The sequence below is a fragment of the Podarcis cretensis genome (genome assembly GCF_951804945.1).
Source record: "Podarcis cretensis genome assembly, chromosome: 10".
Classification (NCBI taxonomy): domain Eukaryota; kingdom Metazoa; phylum Chordata; class Lepidosauria; order Squamata; family Lacertidae; genus Podarcis; species Podarcis cretensis.
This window is the reverse complement of record NC_137179.1, coordinates 17,760,574-17,779,732: the sequence shown is the minus strand read 5'-3', so window position 1 is coordinate 17,779,732 and position 19,159 is coordinate 17,760,574. Positions and strand designations below refer to the sequence as shown.

Below are 19,159 nucleotides of genomic sequence, written 5' to 3'. Positions count from 1 at the left end.
ATAGCAAACCCTGCATTACAAGTGTTCCCATAAGAAAAAATGGAAATTGTGGGTTCATTATCTGAACAACTTCCAGGGGACACATTGTGATGGTTAAGCAGGAGTTGCGTGTATATGCTGTTTACATGATTTATTATATTTGTTTTGATATGCTCTGAAGGCAGCTTTTAAGTAAAAAATTGGCCATAGCATGTCGGGCTGCTCTGAAAACAAAATCAAATTTTTCAGCATCTTGAGATACATCCTCTTTTGCTTTGGGGTATTATATATATAAATGACATGTCCACCATGTTATAGAACTTAAGCCACCAATGAAACACTGGAAACACATCATACGAGTTGTGGTGGATAATTAGGAAAGCAATAGAAAATAAAATTGCCAATATGGTATAGCATCTTTATAAAAAGTCTATGGTGCTCTCAAACTTGTAATACTGTACTGGGTTTGTGCTATAGTGGTGCTATTGACATTCTGCTCATGCAATAGGACTTCTAATTCCTCTCCTATCCCTGCCCCCCCCCTAAATGAAAACTTTTCCACATGGTCCGCCAACCCTCTAGAACAGATTTTTAAGGGGAGAGAAGAAGGGGAAGTTCTGTTTCACAAGTGTAAGACTTGCAGGAGCAAAATGGCAGCATTGTACACAACTGTGTGTACTGCTCTGGTTATTACATCTCAAAAAGGATAGTGTAGAACTGGAAACGGTGCAGAATAGGGCCACCAACAATTTGCTGTTGGCGTGAACCGTGAAGCAAAATCAAATTCCAATGAAGTAAGAAAAAATTAATGACTTTATTTTTTATTTTTTATTTTTTTTAGTTACGTTGGTGACCTGAGGTGCTAAACTCTCAACACCAACAAAGCAAGTGTGCATAAGAACGTACAGAATGAAATGCAACCAAAAATAGGAAGTAAAACAGGGGTTGGGATGTTTTAGACATGAAAACAGGTACGGTACACAATTTCCTGTTACACTGCACGCACGCCAACAATAAAACAGTCTGAATATCAGAGTCCCCACCTGTCCCAAGGGGAAGATACCACAGTTCCTTGGGACAGGGTTGTTTCACATACATACTTCTTTATATATATATATACGTATAAAATTAAATTACTGCAATGCCATCAAAACATGACATCCCTTCCTCCTATAGCTTTAGTGACAGTCTCATCTACCTTCCTTGCTTATGAAGCTCCACTGCTAGTGCTCTTGAAGGCAGCAATTCTTTGGAAGCCTTCTGTCCTCTTATCATGCATTGAGAGAGAAAAACCCTCCTCTACCTCTTCATATCAAACAGACTGTTTCGTGGTACATTTTTATTGCAAACAATCACAGCATTTTCTTTTTTAAACATGAGGTTGGAAAACTAATACACCACTTTCGTCTCAGGGCCCAAATGTAAACATTCTGTTAAATACATTTTCTTAAAACCTTGTGGGGAGGGAATCAACCTTTTTTTTTTTTTTGGCCATAAAAAAGAATTTGTGCTACTGGGTTATACAACTCTGGATATATTTGTTGATGCTCTAAAACGCCTTTGACCTGGATGTATTTTAAAAAAACAGATTAAAAACCCAGAGGATGCAGCAGGTGTGCTTGTTACTTCTGCATTAGCACCGTGTCGTAAAAGGAGGGCCAGACACTGCATTTAAAGAAACCTCTTGACTGACAGCAGGATCGAGCACAATCAACACAACATATTACAGGAAATGTTAAGAGTGGAAGAGGAAATATGATTAATGCTGCTGGTGCTGTCATGGGCTCTAAAACCCCTCTCCTCTCTCTGCAGTTCTAGTGACAAGGGAGTCTTAGCTGCCCAAAAGAAGTCTGGGCTAACTGGAGGCAGAGCTACACAGCTGCACTGGAGCTGGGAAGGACTTTCCCTTCCACTTTCTCAGACAGACTGTTCTACTCTCATTCCACATGCAGCTATAGGCAGCTTAGGAAGAAGCTTAGCGTGTCAACATTTTCCTACAGAGAAAAATTCAATGAACTGATAGAAGTGAGTTCAATTACGACCACTTTACAGAACAATCCATTTTCTCAGTTCCATTATAAATTGCACCAGGCACAGCAGAAATAATTAATGCAAATTCCGATTTGCCTCTTTCATGTGGCTAGACACCAAATTTTAACAACTGAATTCTAGCTCCATCCTAAACGAAGGGGAGCTTAACTTCCATTTTGCCATACACTCCCCTGTTGGTCTCTATGGATGTCAAAGATGCTGTCTGAGACAACTGAAGTTATAGGTTCTTTTTCTTCCTCAATTAGGGGTGGCTAACCTTTTACTCCCATTGGACTCCCATCAGCCCCATCCAGCATGCTCAGTAGTCAGGGATTATGAGAATTGTAGTCCAGTAATATTAGAAAAACCAGAGATTAGTTCGCTCCGTTTCGAAAGCTACAAATAAACACCAGTCCTAGTGAACAACACCCCCCCCCCAAGTCTCATGAACCATGAACACACAAGTCCTGCTTGTTCTGGGACTATATGTGGTATGAATTCTGCCAGTGTAGCATCACAATCTTTCAATATCTTAATATTCAACAAATGCCAGGCATGGTACCCCTTTGGCATAAAATCTTCTGACACTACATTTCAACACATGCTGTTGTTTCAACAGCTTTCTGTTCAGCGTCATCAGTACTGACATTTTATTGAACAAGGAAGTGGATGGGTGTTTTAAAACCTTTCTCCATTTTTTCTCTCTAGTCTTTCCTGTTTTGAAAACACAGCATTTCCTGTTTTGAAACCTAGAGATAAGATGGTGGCTGCTTTAAAGGACATGCCTATTTCTTGGGATGACTGCTTCCCTAAAAAAAGGTTAATTAAAAAAATAGTCTGCACTTTGTTTGGAGACTAGAACTACAGCTTTCTTTCTTTAAACTAAGTCCAACTGGAGCTAAAAAATGTGAATGGAAAATTCTGTATGTGGCAGGTCGGCACTTTTGAGAAAGTTATTGTGAAAGACATGGTGTGCTTATGGAACCTCTCAGCTGGTTATAGACAAGAGTCTATTCTGTGTTATTTCCTATTTGCTACTGCACTGTAAAACCTTTTTCTGAGCCAACTGAATGAAGGCCTAGGACAAAACCAGGGGGCTTGTGCTAATCCTTCCCTTGGGAGGCAGATTTTTACAGAGCCAGCATGTGTGGGTTTTTTTTAAAATACATGGGGTAAAGTGGCAATGCCACAATTATAATTACAAAAACCTTAAACAGCAGTAGTTAAAATAAGCACAGGTTTGCCATTCAGGAACAGAGGATATGGAGTGCAGGAGCAAAGTCTGCCATCACCACTCAGCTTTGTGAGCTCTCTTTGTGAGGATGCAGCTTAATTGAGAAGACACCCTACCTGGGATCCCTGCCTGCATATTTCCTAGGGTTGCCCCTCAACGTGGTGCAGGGAAAAGTCCAAAGTACATAAAAGCATCTCCTCTCCACATCAAAAGTAGTGTGTAACTGTAACAGCATTAATAGAACTCTAATAAATAGGTACAGGGAAAGGGAGAAGAGCAAATTAAAAATAAGAAGAACAAAAGAAAAAGGTTGGGGAATGCAGCAGGCACACAGATTCACCACTCAAACATTTGCTCACTTCTTAAAAAGGTATAAAACCCAAATCTTTCAAGTATTAAAAAATAAGTTAATAGACATTAAAGGGTCTAAAGTGACTAAAGGGCCCGGGTAGGTCTTTTGCTTCATTTCCAACGTGCAAAAAATAATAAAGATATATATCTATAGATATAGATATATACGCAAAAAACAAAAACCCATTGAGAGTCCATTCTTGGGGGATTCGAAGCAAAGGGTTTCATCCAAGAGCTCCCGCAAACTGCTTCATAAGTAACCCATTTTCAAAATCAGCACTTTCCAGTGTCAAAATTGTCACAAGGTTCACAACAGAGCAGTCTAATGTCAATGGAGACAGGAAAAACTGTGACTTTCAGTCCAGAGCACTGCATGGCAAAAAGGGGGTGGATTACACACTCTTCCCCTCTTAGAACAATGGCAACTTGTGGAGGCTGCAGCAAAGAGAGCTAGTCCACTGGAGCCTGTATCTTCTGTAGAAACCACACAGGGCAAGTATTTCATGTCAGCCAGCCTTCCAAGTCTCCAGTCCTCTCTGAATTCAGGGTTCCTCCATACGCAGACAATAATGGCAGCTTTAGGCTTCTTTGGTGAGGAGAACCTTAAACATACACACAGTGTGCTCTGGGGTACAGAGTGGTTTGCTCTCCTGTGGGCTGCTGCAGGGTGATGCTTCAGAAGAGAGTAGCCACTTCTTGCATTTGTATTTCAAAACAAAAACAAGAACACAACCAGCTAAGTAAATATGAAACGGACAAGCTACGGCCCACCTGAATTGGTTAAAGTTGTGGTGTATTTTTTTTTTAAATAAAATGTTTTCATCTCATTTTTTAGCCTCTCTCAGAGATCGCAAAAACTCAATGGCCTCTTTGCACAGGTCCTTGAGGAAGGCACACAACCTCAGCTGACCACCTCAGGCTTGGGGTTTGCAGGCCTCATACAGGCCTTAGCACTTTTCGATCCAACCCCCTCTCAGGAAGAAGCACTCAGGCGCTGCAAGAACCCTCAAGAGGTTTCTATGCCAAGGTATCTCCTCCACCCAGGCAGCTCCAGCCAACTTGGCACATGCCAACTGGACAACGCAGATCGGCAGACGAGTGCGCTGCTAAGCTCAGGACCAGTTTAAGTTGAATCCCTTGGACAGCATGACTGCCTCTAGGTCCTTGTCTTCTTCCTTCTCCCGGAGTCGCTGCTCTTCGAGGAGGGCCACAAGAGAATCTCTCTGTTCCACCACCTCTAGCATTTCATTCAGGATCCTTTTCTCTTCTGACAACTCTTCATCTGTCTTTAGGTGATCTAGGAAAGAAAGGGACAAGCAGTCTTGTCAAACTAGCCAAGGAAGTAGCTGGGGCTTTCTACTGGGAACCAGAGTACATCGATGAGACTTACCTTCCACTGCCATCCTCTCCCGAAGTTCTTGCTGTAGTCGGCTTTGCCTGTCCTCCAGCTCCAACTCCCGAGCGCTGCAAGGAGAGAAGAATGGGTAAAGGTCTGGTTTGGGTTGTTTCAGCAGCAGTCTAAGCTACTGTCTTAAAAATCTAACACGCTATGGTAGTAAAGTGTTCCCTTTCAGTACTGATTGTAAGGCAACCCTTCAGTTGTACTAAGAACCTTGTTCAGAACAACCTCCCTTGACTAACATACATGTCAGTTTTTCACCTAAACCCACGTTGTGGAATGGTCAGAAAGGCAGATGAGAAAATAACAGGAAAATGCCAAGTCACTCCATCTGGCCCCTACTGCCCACTGCACATCAGGGCTGAGCTGCAAGGGACAAGATCTTCCTTCTTACATTGACCTTATTTGGAATCCTGAACGAGAAGGAACTGCTAAGAGAACCAGGTCTCAGCAGCAGATCACTTCATCAATTTTATAAAATTTTATTTTACTTGGGGCGCCTATGGGTCTCCAGAGCAACAGGATTCCCATCTGTACATTGTCACCACAGCAAAGGTGAAGACAGAAACAGGTGTAATAACATATCTCTGTCTGGGGATAGTTGCCTCGTCTTTCCCCTTCTCTGCTTGGACCAAGCATGCAGAAATTTCTCTCCTTACTCACAATATCATGAGCTCCGACTCATAGCGCACTAAGGCATTCTTCTCTTGCACCAGCTTGAACCACTCCTGCATCAGCTTGGGGTCGTCCTTCTTCCCCATGCCTGCCAATAGAACAGTTTAGGTCAGCTTGGAGAAAGATTCCCTCCATTTCCATAAATCCAGCAGGCAGGCAGGCAGGAACAAAAATGGGAGTGGGGCAAAATGTGCAAAGAAAGCTGAGCTAGATGCTGCCAGAGCACTCTTGTCAGATCTGCTTGTTTAGTTTGTCTATGGCACACAGGAAGGAGGGTCACCTCCAGTAAAAGAAACAAAAAAAACCCCACTGGATCCATGTGCCCTGAATCTACCTTCCCCATCACATCTCCCACCAAACAAATAGCCATAATTACAGTCACTTTTCAGTATTTTTCTTCTGTTGTCCTTTTCAATTTGGACACTTTCAAACATAGGTCTGACACTTTCCAACACTTTACAACAAAGCCTACCTGTTTCAAGCCATGTTTTCTCACTCACACCTTACTCAACACCCATTTGTCCACTTTACATATAACTATAGAGCGATTAGTGAACAGTTCCTTGGTGGGCTGTTTCAGAGTTGATTCTGGCTCCTACCAGTATTGTAGTCTTACGTGCTGTGCTCTCCCCTTTTCAAGCCACCTGCATTAACTTAATGACTGAAAGCAACCAGTTCCTGACCACTGCTATCAATAATTTCCCTTCCTCTTGGCTTTATCAGTCACACCAGGCAGATCTGCCTCAATGTGTCTGCTAGAGATCCCTCACTTAAACAAAAAACACATAATGTGTGGCATAAATACAGGTTCAATCAGTTGAAGTTCACCAGCTCAAGACCACTAGTTCATGGTAGAAAAGCACAAGAAGAAAATCTGTTCACATAAAAAGGAAGAGGAAGCATGGTACCTTCCCAGGTATAGTCATACCTCGGGTTGTGAACGTGATCTGTGCGGGAGGCATGTTTGCAACCCACAATGCCGCATCTGCGCACGCATGTAAAGCAATTCAGCGCTTCTGTGCATGGGATCATTTTGCGCTTCTGTGCATGCACTGAAACCTGGAAGTAACCCGCTCCGGTACTTCCGGGTTTGGCGCGGTCCGCAACCCGAAAACCCGCAACCCGCAGCGCTCACAACCCGAGGTATGACTGTATTTCAATAAAAGCTTAATCAATGAAAACCAAGCTAGTAGACCCAGTAGCAAAGCCTGATATGAAATAAACAGCATAGCCATTTTATGTTATTTTAGAGAGCTACATCCACAACCCATATCTAGTAATGAAATATGCAGCTCTTTATGGGTAGCTGTTTGGATTCAGATCCTAAAAATCAGTTTGGAAGCAAGTGAAGCCCTGGTTATGTGCTCCAGATGATCAGGGTCTTGGCCTAACCACTGTAGGCCCAGAGGGATACCAGCTGTTTCCTGTACCTATCAGTTTTCACCATCCTATCAGAGGTGTCAATAGTTTAGGAAACTAGTATATGGAAAGAACACAGTCAAGTTGCAGACAGGGTTAACTCCTGTTTCTCATCCATACCATAGATGAGTTCTCATCTCATATAAAACTAATTGGAACATCTATTCTAAGGAAAATATGATGCAAAATTTGTGCCTACTTATGTGCAAATGGCAAAATATTTGTATTAGACACTATTCTAATTATTCAAAAATGCAGACTCATGGGGTTATGGAAGCCCAAGGGAGACACTCTAGAATGGGGATGGTCAGCTACCAAGTCAGATCCAGCTACTAAAGCATTATTATCTGCTCCTGGTAGTGCTTATCAGTACTGGATGGCACTGACTAATGCGTCATTTGTAACTGAGGATGTCTTTATGCAGCAAGACATTATTTCCCATCACGGTCAAGAAAACAAAGTGGTCCAGAGATTCTTGGTGGCCCTGTTCCTACCACTTATTCTCAGGTAACGAGAATTCTCCTCCTCTTCCAAAACCACCAACACAGCTCCAGAACACAAGAAGCAAACATACACAGTACGAAAATCTCACCCTAGCCAATCATGGCTGTGGATGGCTATACCTATCCATTGCTTGGTCCCAATTAAGCCTCTCTGAGCATCTCTGCACAAGGTGCCCTCATAGCCATGGTGGAAAGAGAGAAGAAGCTTACACATGCAGATGTCCAGTGCATTGGAGCCATGAGAAGCACTGGGGAATCTCCCCACCCTTTCCACTGTGAGGATAATCAGAAAAGAAACTTCTGCACAAAACAGCCAAATACATGTCAACACTGACCTATGGAAACTTTTGTTCATTTGTGGGATGTAGATATATTTTATTATTATTATTTTTAGACAGCCAATGAGCAGAGGGAGAGGCAGGGGTGGGGAGGAAAGATGAACACTTGATGAAAGCACACCATGAAAAGCAGAGAGAGTGGTTAGCCGAAGTTATACATGGCGGTCACATTCCACCCCTTTCCCCCCATGCCTTGGGAAATGGAAACACTTCAGTGGGAATCTGGTTCCACTTGGGATAAAGAAGATGCTTAGCAAGATACGGACTGCAGGAGACCAGTCTAGATTATGGCAGATCAGGAGGTTGCCTTTTCAAAGTCAAGGGTTGTTGGGGAAACCAGTCATTACAAAAGACAGTATGCTTTTAACCCTTTTTTTAAAGGAAGTAGACTCACACCCAACTCCCCTGCACGATCATCCAACATGCCAAACAGAACCCTTAAGGCATGAAACTGATGCCACTACAGTCATTTCTGATCAATTGCGCCAATAAACTTCAAGACTATCCTTATCCCCACAATGCACAGCTGAAAAAAGGATACTGTACCTTTACGATCCTGCCAGACACACTTCATAACAAGGTTGTTATAGAGGGTTTCTTTGAGATTGAAGGAAAGAAAAGTTTGGCGGTGAGCCACTTGATATTGTTGCTAGCTCACTAGTGTCTCTACACCAATCCAATGGTGGTTTGGGAACGGAATGGAGGGAATGCAAGAAATTACATTACCTTCATGGGCACAGCAAGGGCAGAAGGAGAGAGGTCTACGGCGTGGTGTCCCGGCATTGGGCTCAACTTCAATAGAACCAAAGATGGGAGAGGAAGAAAGGAAGGGAAGAGGAAGTTGGAAGTGGAGAGGAAGAGAGGAGGAGAAACAGGGTGAAAATAAACAGACAAGCAAAAGGACAAAAAAGCACAAGAGTGAGAAAGAAAGGAAACAACAAGAAGAAGTAGAAAAGAAAATAATAATACAAGAAATGGAGAAGCAGAAACAAGGGGAACAGTCTACAGATGGAACATCCTTTGTCAACACGAATAATGGAGAAGAGCAGACTGTGGCACTGGGAGGGGAAACAGTGTGGGCGACAAAAGTTACTGGGATAATGGGGAAATGCCAACATTTGACATTTCTTGTGCTTGGTGACTTTTCACCCTCCAGGTCACATGGTGCAGTTAAGAGATAAAAGCACTAAGAGGAGGGTGACAACATTAAGTTTCTAAAAGACCAGGAGAGCAAATAGGTTTTAAAAGGCCATCTTGAAAATTAGCTTGGCACATTCCATGTGGTTTTTTTGTGACATTGTCCAAGGAAGTAGTTTGACAGTGGCAAGTATTATGTGTTTAGTAAACAAAGACAGATCATTGCGCAAAACAGGAATGACTGCCTATGATGGGCAAACAAACCTAGACTAAACCAGGGATACAGAAACTGTTGTCCCCCTGACCCAAAGGTTTTTGGATTCTCATTCACCCCAGTCAACATGGCCAACAGTCAGGGTGATGAGAGCTGTAGTCCAGCAACTTCTGGAAGGCCAAATGTTCCCCTATCCTGGGTCTAACCAAAGCCTTGACCGGTATTTTACACATATTCATGCATAGTTTGTATTTCTGGCCCTGCCAATATCAAGGGTAGACAGAAAGTTGAGGACTATGCCCCACTGGTATGTATGTATGTATGTATGTATGTATGTTTGCTTGCTTGTTTGTTTGTTTGTTTGATTGGGGGGGAAGAAGTTTGAGTATGTGGCAATTAATTAGATATAACAAAGTAAATTAACATTTCCCAAATTTCTGATAAAAGAGGTAGTTTGTATTAAAAAATAATAAAATGGGAGGAATACTTCTCAAATTTACACACTCTGATGCAGAGAATAGCCTCTTCCTATGGGTTGGCACTTATGGGAACCATCAATTATCCAATGAATTCCTCGGTTTGGGAATTATTGTGGTAGATTATACATAAAGAGATGAATAATCTTATAGAATAGGGATGAGGAACTGGGTGCTGCTGTGTACAGAAGTCCCAGCAACCAGCTGATCACTGGGGCTTGAGTAGTGCAGTCCATGGTGCTTTGTTAACCCCCAGTGATCTATATATTACAGAAAGACCTGTGGCCCATTGACTAGTCTGTGAGTAGAATGGAAGTAAAAGAAAAATGCCACTGTGTAATAAGGAGTGACTGAATTTATAAAAAAGAGGACATTTATAACCCACTGGAATCAGATCTACATGCACATATAATGGAGAGGGAAAGCCTCAGTTCTCATTTACGAAGATAAGGTCTGGGAAGGGAACAGCTTTTAGAAGGGACCATCACAGAACTAGAGCAGTAACACACAGGACAGACCAAAGTTAAAAGGGAGGAGGCACATCAGTTTGCAAATAGTGTGTGAATGAGCAATGTGAATCTCTCAACAGGAAGAAACATGTATACTCAGTGTGAAAAGGGTTAAAAGTACATCGCATATACATGTTACATGGTGCCCATCTGTATGTGAAGACTCATCTTGTTTGAAGACATTCCATAGTATCCCCAGACAACTTTTTTCTCTCTCACCCCCCTTCCAACAAAACCAAACAACCAACAAATTGAATGCCTTAAAAGTATTTTTGTCACTTGGGAAAGAGATCCATGAAAATCCATGTAGTGTAACAATGCACACAGGTTTTTCTTTAAAGTGGCAATGCAATGGTGCTTTGTTTTTACTTCACAGGTCTCCTTCAAAGCCTAGTCTTAGATAGATATGTATTCCATTCTTAGTATGTGTAAAAAATACAAGAATACAAGTGGGTTGCTTGGATTAAATAGTTCTAAAATGCACAGACAAGCTGTACACCAAAGGAAATACTCTCTGAATATTCTTGCATTTGCCGAAGTTCTTCCTCAGTCATGATTAAGGTTAAGATGACCTTTATGTTTTGCTTTGAACTGGGTGGATTCCATGGTGTACTGGGCTGCAACTAGACCAGGCTTCTATGCAGATTCAGTGTGTATCAAGGCTATATATGGAGCTACTACCACTTCCATGGTTGCAGCAGCCTAGTTCTAGCTGCCACACTCAGTGATACAGATCCTGAATGAGTGGTGGGAACCTGTGGCCATCCAGATGATGTTGGGCTGCAATTCCCATCACTCCTGACCACTACTAGCTAGGGCTGATGGGATCTGTAATCCCACAAGATCTGGAAGGCCACAGGTTTCCCATTCCTGTCCCACATGCAGATGCCAGTTCACATAACAGTACCTCTATGCAAGCACAGAACAGCTCCCAATTTTGAAGGCCACTGCATGGGATCTCACCTGAAGATTTCCAGGTGAGATAAGAGTAAATTGAGCTTGGAGGCAAAACCACTGCTAGTGCAAACCATGGTTTGACATAATAGCTTAAGTGTCTCCATGGAGCCCCTCCGTCTATGGTGTAACTAAGTCAGTTGGAACCACAGGATACCCTTGCTCCCAGAGCTTGATACTGGAGTAAGCAGAGACGGGTTTCAAGAGATAAGGCAGACTGAAATATCAACTATGGAGGGTGAAGGTTCTTGGGCTTATTCCACCACATCGATAGGCAGGCCTCTTGCTACTATTGTCAATAAACCTATATCCAATAGTTACAATTTTTTCCCAAACAGTACCTGCAGAAGAAGCTGGACCATTAATAATAATAATAATAATAATAATAATAATAATAATAATAATAATTTATATCCCGCCCTCCCCAGCCGAAGCCGGGCTCAGGGCAGCTAACAACAATAAAATAGAATTTCTTATAGAATGTCTAATAGAATGTCTTATAGAATGTCTTATCCAACTCCATGGATAATCCACAGAGAATATTCATAGCATCGATTAGTAAAGATGTGTTGAATAGTCCATTATGTATACAGATAATTCAATAATATAAATGGATAAATCCTTTCTCCGCATCACTGAACTTAAAGCAAAAAAAGATCACAAAGGCTACTAGACAGCAAACATTTCTATTGCTCATCAGCAAATGCCTATACAGTGGTGCCTCGCAAGACGAAATTAATCCGTTCCGTGAGTCTCTTCGTCTTGCGGTTTTTTCGTCTTGCGAAGCACCCCTATTAGCGGCTTAGCGCTATTAGCGGCTTAGCGGCTATTAGCGGCTTAGAAAAGGGGGGGGGGAAGGGGAAAAACTCGCAAGACTCGCAAGACATTTTCGTCTTGCGAAGCAAGCCCATAGGGAAATTCGTCTTGCGAAGCGCCTCGAAAAACGGAAAACCCTTTCGTCTAGTGAGTTTTTCGTCTTGCGAGGCACCACTGTATTAGCAAGTTATGTGTAGCACACAGACCGCCTGAAAGTACACTCAGAACAAAATGTCTTAACAATTTATAAAAGCTCCCATCGCCAAGAGATGATGATTCACCACTGGTAACTGACTAGTGAGACACTATTTAAAAGCCTGCAGCAATTTATGAAATACATATCTTATTAAAAAACTAGACTGATCCTGATCAATTTTTTGCTACGCCAACTAGGATCAAGCGGCAACTCAACTCACTTTGGGTTTGGTCAAGAAATGCCTTCAAGTACCATGCAGCAAGGCATCAAACTTGAACATGATCACACCCTCCTTTTTGTTTTGCTTAGGGCATGAACTGAAATAGATCTTATGTAGCTCAGATACTTGCAGAGTTCCAACACAAAGAATGCATCCAGCAAAAGATCATTATTTAGTGTATGTTTCCTAAACTAGAAACAAAAATGCCCAAGCTAAATGAATCTTAGAATCCAGTTCTATGCAAGTTTGCTTGGAAGTACAGGTGCCTACGTTCTGATGCAATGCACAGTCATCTTGCATTAACTGAACTCAGTTGTATCTTAGAAGTTGAATGGAATCAGTTCCGGAAGTCTGTTCAACTTCCAAAACCAAAGTGCAGCTTCTGATTGGCTGCAGGAAGCTACTGCAGCCAATCAGAAGCTGCGGAAGCCCTGTCGGACATTTGGGTTCCAAAAGAACATTCGAAACAATCACTTCCAGGTTTGCGGCATTCAGAAGCCAAAACATCTGAGTTCCAGGGTGTTCGGGATCCAAGGTACAACTGTATTACCATTGCAAAAAAAGTTGACAGTAAGACGCATGAGACCCAAAGATGTTACTTTATTACTATAAATGTCTCCCTTTTGTTTAAGCACTACAGGTACAGCTTACAGTGGATTATTATAGGGTTCCATATGTCTGGATTTCCTGGACACCACGTTGTTTTGGCATTTTTGTAAAAAACAAACAAAAAACTCCTGGTTTTTGAAATATATTTAACCCTAGATTATTGCAGCACTAAAATAACTTTAAAACAGATAAACCCACTGTACAAATGCATGCACACATATGTGCACTGGATGCTAACACTGGATGCAAACCCAAATTCCATACATTTGGCTGCAGTTAGTCTTCTGCATATGATACCGTATGTGATATATAATTAATATGAAACACCCCTTCCCCCCTTTTCACTGGATATTGATAATCAGCCTATAAGTGTGATGTATTCAAATCAGCATGCATAATGGCATCATAGGATCACTTAGGTTTAGCATCAGGTGTTCCAAAACTCAAGAATTCACTGAAGAGTTGGAGAAGAGTGTCCTGCATTATGCATCACCAGGCAAAAAAGTCAAGTCAGGGAACTGAAGCAAGGGTGACTGCTGAACCACTGAGTAGTAGTAGTAGTAGTAGTAGTAGTAATAGTAATATTAATTATTATTATTATTATTATTATATTATTATTATTATTAGTACCCTGCCCATCTGGGTAAGGTGAATCCAGAGAGAAGTGGGGAAGTATAAATTTCTATTTGAGCCATGTTTGATCCTCTGCATTTTAGTCTGAACATCTCTCTTGTGAACATCTGTCAGACCTGCCCCTCCATCTCTGATCAACTCTGTTTTATAATCAATTATACTTCTCCTTTCTTCCAGTGCAGGATTACTCAGCCATAAGCCTGGCATTGGCATCAAATGCTGATAACCATGTTTTCCTCCTGCTACAGAGTCCTTGGAACTGACTCCTTACATGCCAAGAGACCAGTACTGCCTCTACACTCCTTGATACTGTTGGCTACACCACTGCCTTCTTTTGCCCTGGTTTGCTAGTGCTTAAAAATAATTATTCCAATATCACTTAGAGACATCCAAAAAGATTCTGGCTACTGGATACATTTTACTATTACACAATAAAATTGAAAATTAATTTGCTATACAAGCTAAGGATAAAATCAACATGCATTCAACCCAATATCATCAAGACCTCCTGATCGTTGACCCAAAGTGAAATATTTCCCCCCACCTCTATAATGACAGTTCTGAAGTCCCTGGTATACCAGAAGGCCTCTGCCACAGCTTACTACTAGAGTTTGCTCTGAAAGGACCTTGTGGTGTGTTCCTGAGCCACCACTGGCAGAGAAGCCCAGGCAAAGTCAAAGGGGGAGGCTGAATCAACCTCTCAGGCTTCAAAGACATTGGGGCCAGAAGATCCAGCCCAGGCAGCTAGTCAGTGAGGGAATGCACACTGTGTTGCTGTGTAATTATTGAGTCAAAGGCTTATTGTAACCAACAAAACTCAAGAGCAAAGGCTCTTACGGCAGACTTAAGCACCTGAAGCTGGTGATGGCATGGTTTGGGATTCTAGGCTATATCAGGCTTCATTTGGAGTCTGCTGCTTGTTGAAAACAATCCACCATCCAGCTCCTTACTTCTGAACCTGACTCCTTTGCCTCCCCCTGCTTCCTTTTTAGAGCTCATCAGTCGCTGAACCCTGGACCCCAAGCTTACCAATGCTGTCCTGGATTACTTTTGGACTAGACTGATCCCTTCTGACCTTGGTTTGATCCTGGCACAGCTTTCCGGACTCCCCTTGCTAAGGTCTGGTGCTTTATTGTGCAATCTGCCTCCATCTAACCCACTGACCCAGCTGGAGTATGAGTCTGACCAAAGGGTTTGGAGCTTAGCACCGATAGCCCTGAATGTAAACCACTGGAATTTTGCTTCCAATGATGGATATTGGAGTCCAAACCAAGAATAATGGGAGACACCTTCATGCCAGCACCCGAAATTGCTGCTGGCACTGAACACCTGACGTGATGAGAAGGAAATGCCTGAACTGAGCCCCTTCTCAGCACAACATCCTTCTCCTGTACTCACCAGGTGATCAAGCCATGACTGCTGAGAATTTCTTAGGCCGTGCATATGCCATACAAGAACATGCGCAGGCATTCACGGGTGCATCATATATCTCTGCCATATATAGCAACTGTTTCTGTAGGGGTCGTAAGAATACACCTGCACGCTGAATCTCTCTCGTATCAAAGCAAGAGCATTTAGTAGCCGGTTCGCAAATGAACATATGCCCAGGGAATAGCAAGAACGTGGCTGGAACATGTTTCCTCCTTTATCTTGAGCAGAACCCATTGTGAATGCAGAAGTCAATTCAGGCTGAGACCCATTGGTTACATTTACTGGCAAGATGAAGGAGAGGACTTTCTGGCAGCGCCTTTAGAAGTATATATAAATTTTAGCATTTATACGGTGCTTTGTGAAGTGCCTTGGCTATTCAAACCAATCATCCTATTATATCTATTACAACAGGCATAGAAACGTATTATATGCAACCATTTAAGGCAGCCATTATTAAGCCCATACTTCCCCAAGGTGGCTCAGTGAGAACAGCAGAGGTGAGGTTTGAACCAGGGATTCCCTAGCTCACAGTTCAGCCTCTTAGGCCCTACACTACAGTGACTCTTGAGCACTCTGGCAGCCCTGTGAGGAAGTACTGAACAAACACCAGTCACAGAGGAGTATAAAAAGAACTAACACTACAAAGCCACGTGTGTCTTTTTCTGCACACAACACTGCATTTTATTTAAAGGGATACTGCCAAGTAGTGAAGTTTTCTGCTGGAGATTAAAGAAAAAGAAAGAAATCAAGACAGATTAAAATAATAATGATCTTCCATTTGGAATTGTGAATTATTACTGCTATCTGGGCTGGAGTTGAAACTAGCAAAAATAAAAAAAATAAAAATGCCTTTAAAACCCCAAAAGTGTAGGGAAGAAGTAACCATGGCTAATATTGCGTACATTTATCCAAACAGGAAATGTAGGGAACAAAAGGATATAATCGTGAGAAGCAAATGAGATTTATTAATTTACTTAGGCTAGTTCTTTATGACAGAAAGTGAGGTTAGTTAACGTGAAAAACGACAGTGTCCCTTTAAATGACTCCGATGACTACTTTTTAAAGCCACTGTTAGCAAAAATGACAGGACTGCTGCCTTCAAGAGGGAATTAGGAAGGGAAGGGGGGGGGAGGAGAAGGAAGTGTGGGAGCTGCATCAGCTAGGAGCAGGACCTGTTAGGTGTAACTTTGCATTAACCCTTTTACAGCTCTGTCTGTGGGCACACAATGCCCCCTAGCGGCACACTTGGAAAGAAACCCCACATAGGCAAAGCACTGGTCTCCAGAGAGGAGCCAGCAACTCTTTCTAGCAGGGATGTGTCATTTTGCTTTGAGCAAGGGCTGGAGAGCCAACAGCATTTGCTCCACCTACTGATTGACTCCAGGTGAGTGGAGGCATGGAGAAAGGGCTTAAATCTTTCTGTTATCTCCCACAACATGTTAAAACAAGAAATAGTTTGGTGGCCAAGCACCTCAGGCACTCTCCAAACCGACCTCTGTATTTGGCTTCCATGTCAGCTGCTGAAGTATGGAAGGTGAAAACTGGCAGAGCATTTTGCTGCTCACAATGGGGAAGAAAGGGTCTATGTCTCCTTTGCATGGAGGAATGGTGCAAAATAATGAAAGGGGAACCCTTTGAGATTTGGGACTATGATAGGGCCAAGTTAGGAAATTCCTGGGGGCCTATAACTTCCTGGGCCACCACTTACCTATTTCTAAACTATGAGGGTTGAAACCACAAAACACTGTTGATCTCCTTAACCTGCAAACTGTCAGTCTGAAGAACACGGGTAGCTTGCTTGATTTTTATGGAAGTGACACAGCAATAGTTCAAAAACATTAGTGATATACAACAGTCACCTTAAGGAGACTTGGCAATACATCCTTCTGTCACCAACTCCCAAGGAGTAAGGACCAGAATTTAAGACACCTTGGAAAACAGCTGTAGTACCAAAGATGTGTTGAATCAGTCCTGCATGACTGGTAACCCACCATGTCAAATGTAGCCCACCAGGGTTTCAAGCAACATCTGATGTTTTGTTTTGCCTCAGACTGCAAAAACAGGAAGGCTATCAAGTACCTGCAATGTCATAATACATGACCAGTAAGCTTGATGGGACACAATTTGTGCTGGCCTGTGTTAAAGTTGTAATATTACTGCAGAGTGGGGGGTGTTCATAAAAAAGTCACTATACATGGGGGTGGGGGGAAGAAAGACAAAAAAGAGAAAAGAATAGGAACTGTATCATGTTGGGGTGATCTTTGAGGATGAACTTTACACAAGGAAAGAGAAAGAGCCTGTGAATACCATCTGAAGGTTTGTTCAAACTCTTCTTTAATTTCAGAAATGACAGGGCATGTGTAACATTTGTGTACTCTCCTGGCAACCCATCCATCTATAGTAACTCTAGCACTCAAATTGTAGTTTGGCAGTGCGGATTAAGTGTGATAATCTGTACAACTTTCCCTACAATAACAGGCAACAGTATTTAAAGAAGCATAGCAGTTAAAAAGAAAATATAAAGTGTAACAAAGTGTGTTGAGGGGGCAGCTGTCACTGCTTTGAGGATTGGGAACAATCCTTGAGGGAGAATAAAGTATATAAGTGCTAGATTATCTTTGGGAAGAAAATTCTAATCAATAGCTTGGATTTACTTATCAACAAAATGCATAGCACAACTAAGTTTAGGGGCTAAACTGGAGGTGGCTAACCTATGGCCCTCAATCAGTCCCAAACAGCATGGCTAACAGTCAGGGCTAATGAGAGCTGTAGTTCAACAACATCTCAAAGGTTAGCTACTCCAGGTTAAATTATGAAGTTTGAAAAGAGGCCATGATCCAGAGAGCTCCTTTAGCTAAAGTCTTGTACATGTACCCCAGAGGTCCCTCTATTTTTCATTACAGCACCACCACCTGAAACTACATTCAAGCTACAACTACTTTTCACAGCAGACACTGACCACTGGCAAGAGCAGCAATCCCATGTCTCTCTTTCTCCTCTTCCTGGATCCCCTGCAATGCTTAGAAATTAAAAACATGCAACATATAATATTGCACTTCCTTGTCCCCCTCCCTTTCATTGGCTGCCACAAAATGAATGTGAAGTCTTTCATTGCAATAATGTGGCACTACACATTTTTAAATGCCAGAAGAATAGTCAAATTAGAACACTGCGGCAAAAACACCTTAAATACTAACACATTTTTATGGCGTAACCTTCCATGGACTGAAATTCTTAAATGTCACCAATGGAGAGAGGAGGAGGAGATGACTCAGGGTTTTTTACCTCCATGTTTCAAAAATGGTTTCTCCAGTATTATTGTGTTGGAGGAAAAAGAAGGCACTCAGCTTACAAGAGAGTCCCCTGTGCATGCACAGAACTCAGCACGTGACACTTTGGATCAGGCCTCCAATGAATCCCAGAATAAAAAAAGGAAAAATTTCAAAATGTGTACAAAAGACAATTTGTTGCCCAACAAATTTTGAATATTAAACTTCTTTCTCAGGAAAGGTTATTTTAAGTTGGTGCAGAGGTTTATCCTGGTGGGGAAAAGAGTAAAAAAATCAACCCTTGAGAAGGGGTTTAATATTCAAAAAGTGATGAGAAATAAATTCTCTGCACTTCTGCACATCTCTTCCACTTTCATTCCTAGTTGTTTTCCTACAGGAAACCACAATGGAAACCATTCCCGCCCCCCCGCCCCCGTCACTGGGGTGTTTTGCAAAAAGCCTAGACTTCATGTGACATTGCCCAATTGTGCATCTGACTGTTAACTAGATGGCTGGTGGTTCGAGCCCAGGGTCCCTGCCAACTCTGCAGTTGTGAGATTCTACGATTCCAAAACACTGCTCATTAAGGACTTCTAGTTCTCCTCCGAGCTGGAAAAGGGGTTGTGCCCTAGCCAATCAATTAGGTTCAAGACTGGTTTCTTCTCATTGCTTGTGAGGAGCCAGGGATGGAAAGAAGTAGGTGGAGGGAGAGGGTGGCGGGAGCAGGTGTCAGCAGGGTTAGTGCCAGCAAAGAGGTTTCTGCCAT

General features: G+C 42.3%; 1 protein-coding gene and 1 long non-coding RNA gene across 6 annotated transcripts in view; one reads left to right on the top strand and one right to left on the bottom strand.

Annotated features, from left to right (window-relative positions):
* Positions 1 to 774: 774 nt before the first annotated feature.
* Positions 775 to 19,159, bottom strand: part of MICAL3 (microtubule associated monooxygenase, calponin and LIM domain containing 3) — a 225,238-nt gene continuing 206,853 nt past the window's right edge. For all 4 annotated transcript variants that reach the window (XM_079992104.1, XM_079992105.1, XM_079992106.1 and 1 more), the window contains 5 exons: positions 8,656 to 8,721; positions 8,476 to 8,526; positions 5,658 to 5,757; positions 4,986 to 5,059; positions 775 to 4,892 (listed from right to left, as the gene is read on the bottom strand). In XM_079992104.1, the coding sequence (XP_079848230.1) occupies positions 4,708 to 4,892; positions 4,986 to 5,059; positions 5,658 to 5,757; positions 8,476 to 8,526; positions 8,656 to 8,721 (476 nt within the window). In that variant the 3' untranslated portion in view covers positions 775 to 4,707. The remainder of the gene's footprint in view (positions 4,893 to 4,985; positions 5,060 to 5,657; positions 5,758 to 8,475; positions 8,527 to 8,655; positions 8,722 to 19,159) is intronic.
* LOC307225319 lies at positions 8,728 to 19,159 on the top strand. 2 transcript variants are annotated; one of them, XR_013842869.1, is made up of 3 exons: positions 8,728 to 13,629; positions 13,688 to 15,094; positions 18,028 to 19,159. It is a non-coding gene; the product is annotated as an uncharacterized lncRNA (long non-coding RNA). The 2 variants fall into 2 exon arrangements; XR_013842870.1 differs by having other exon boundaries at positions 8,728 to 13,632.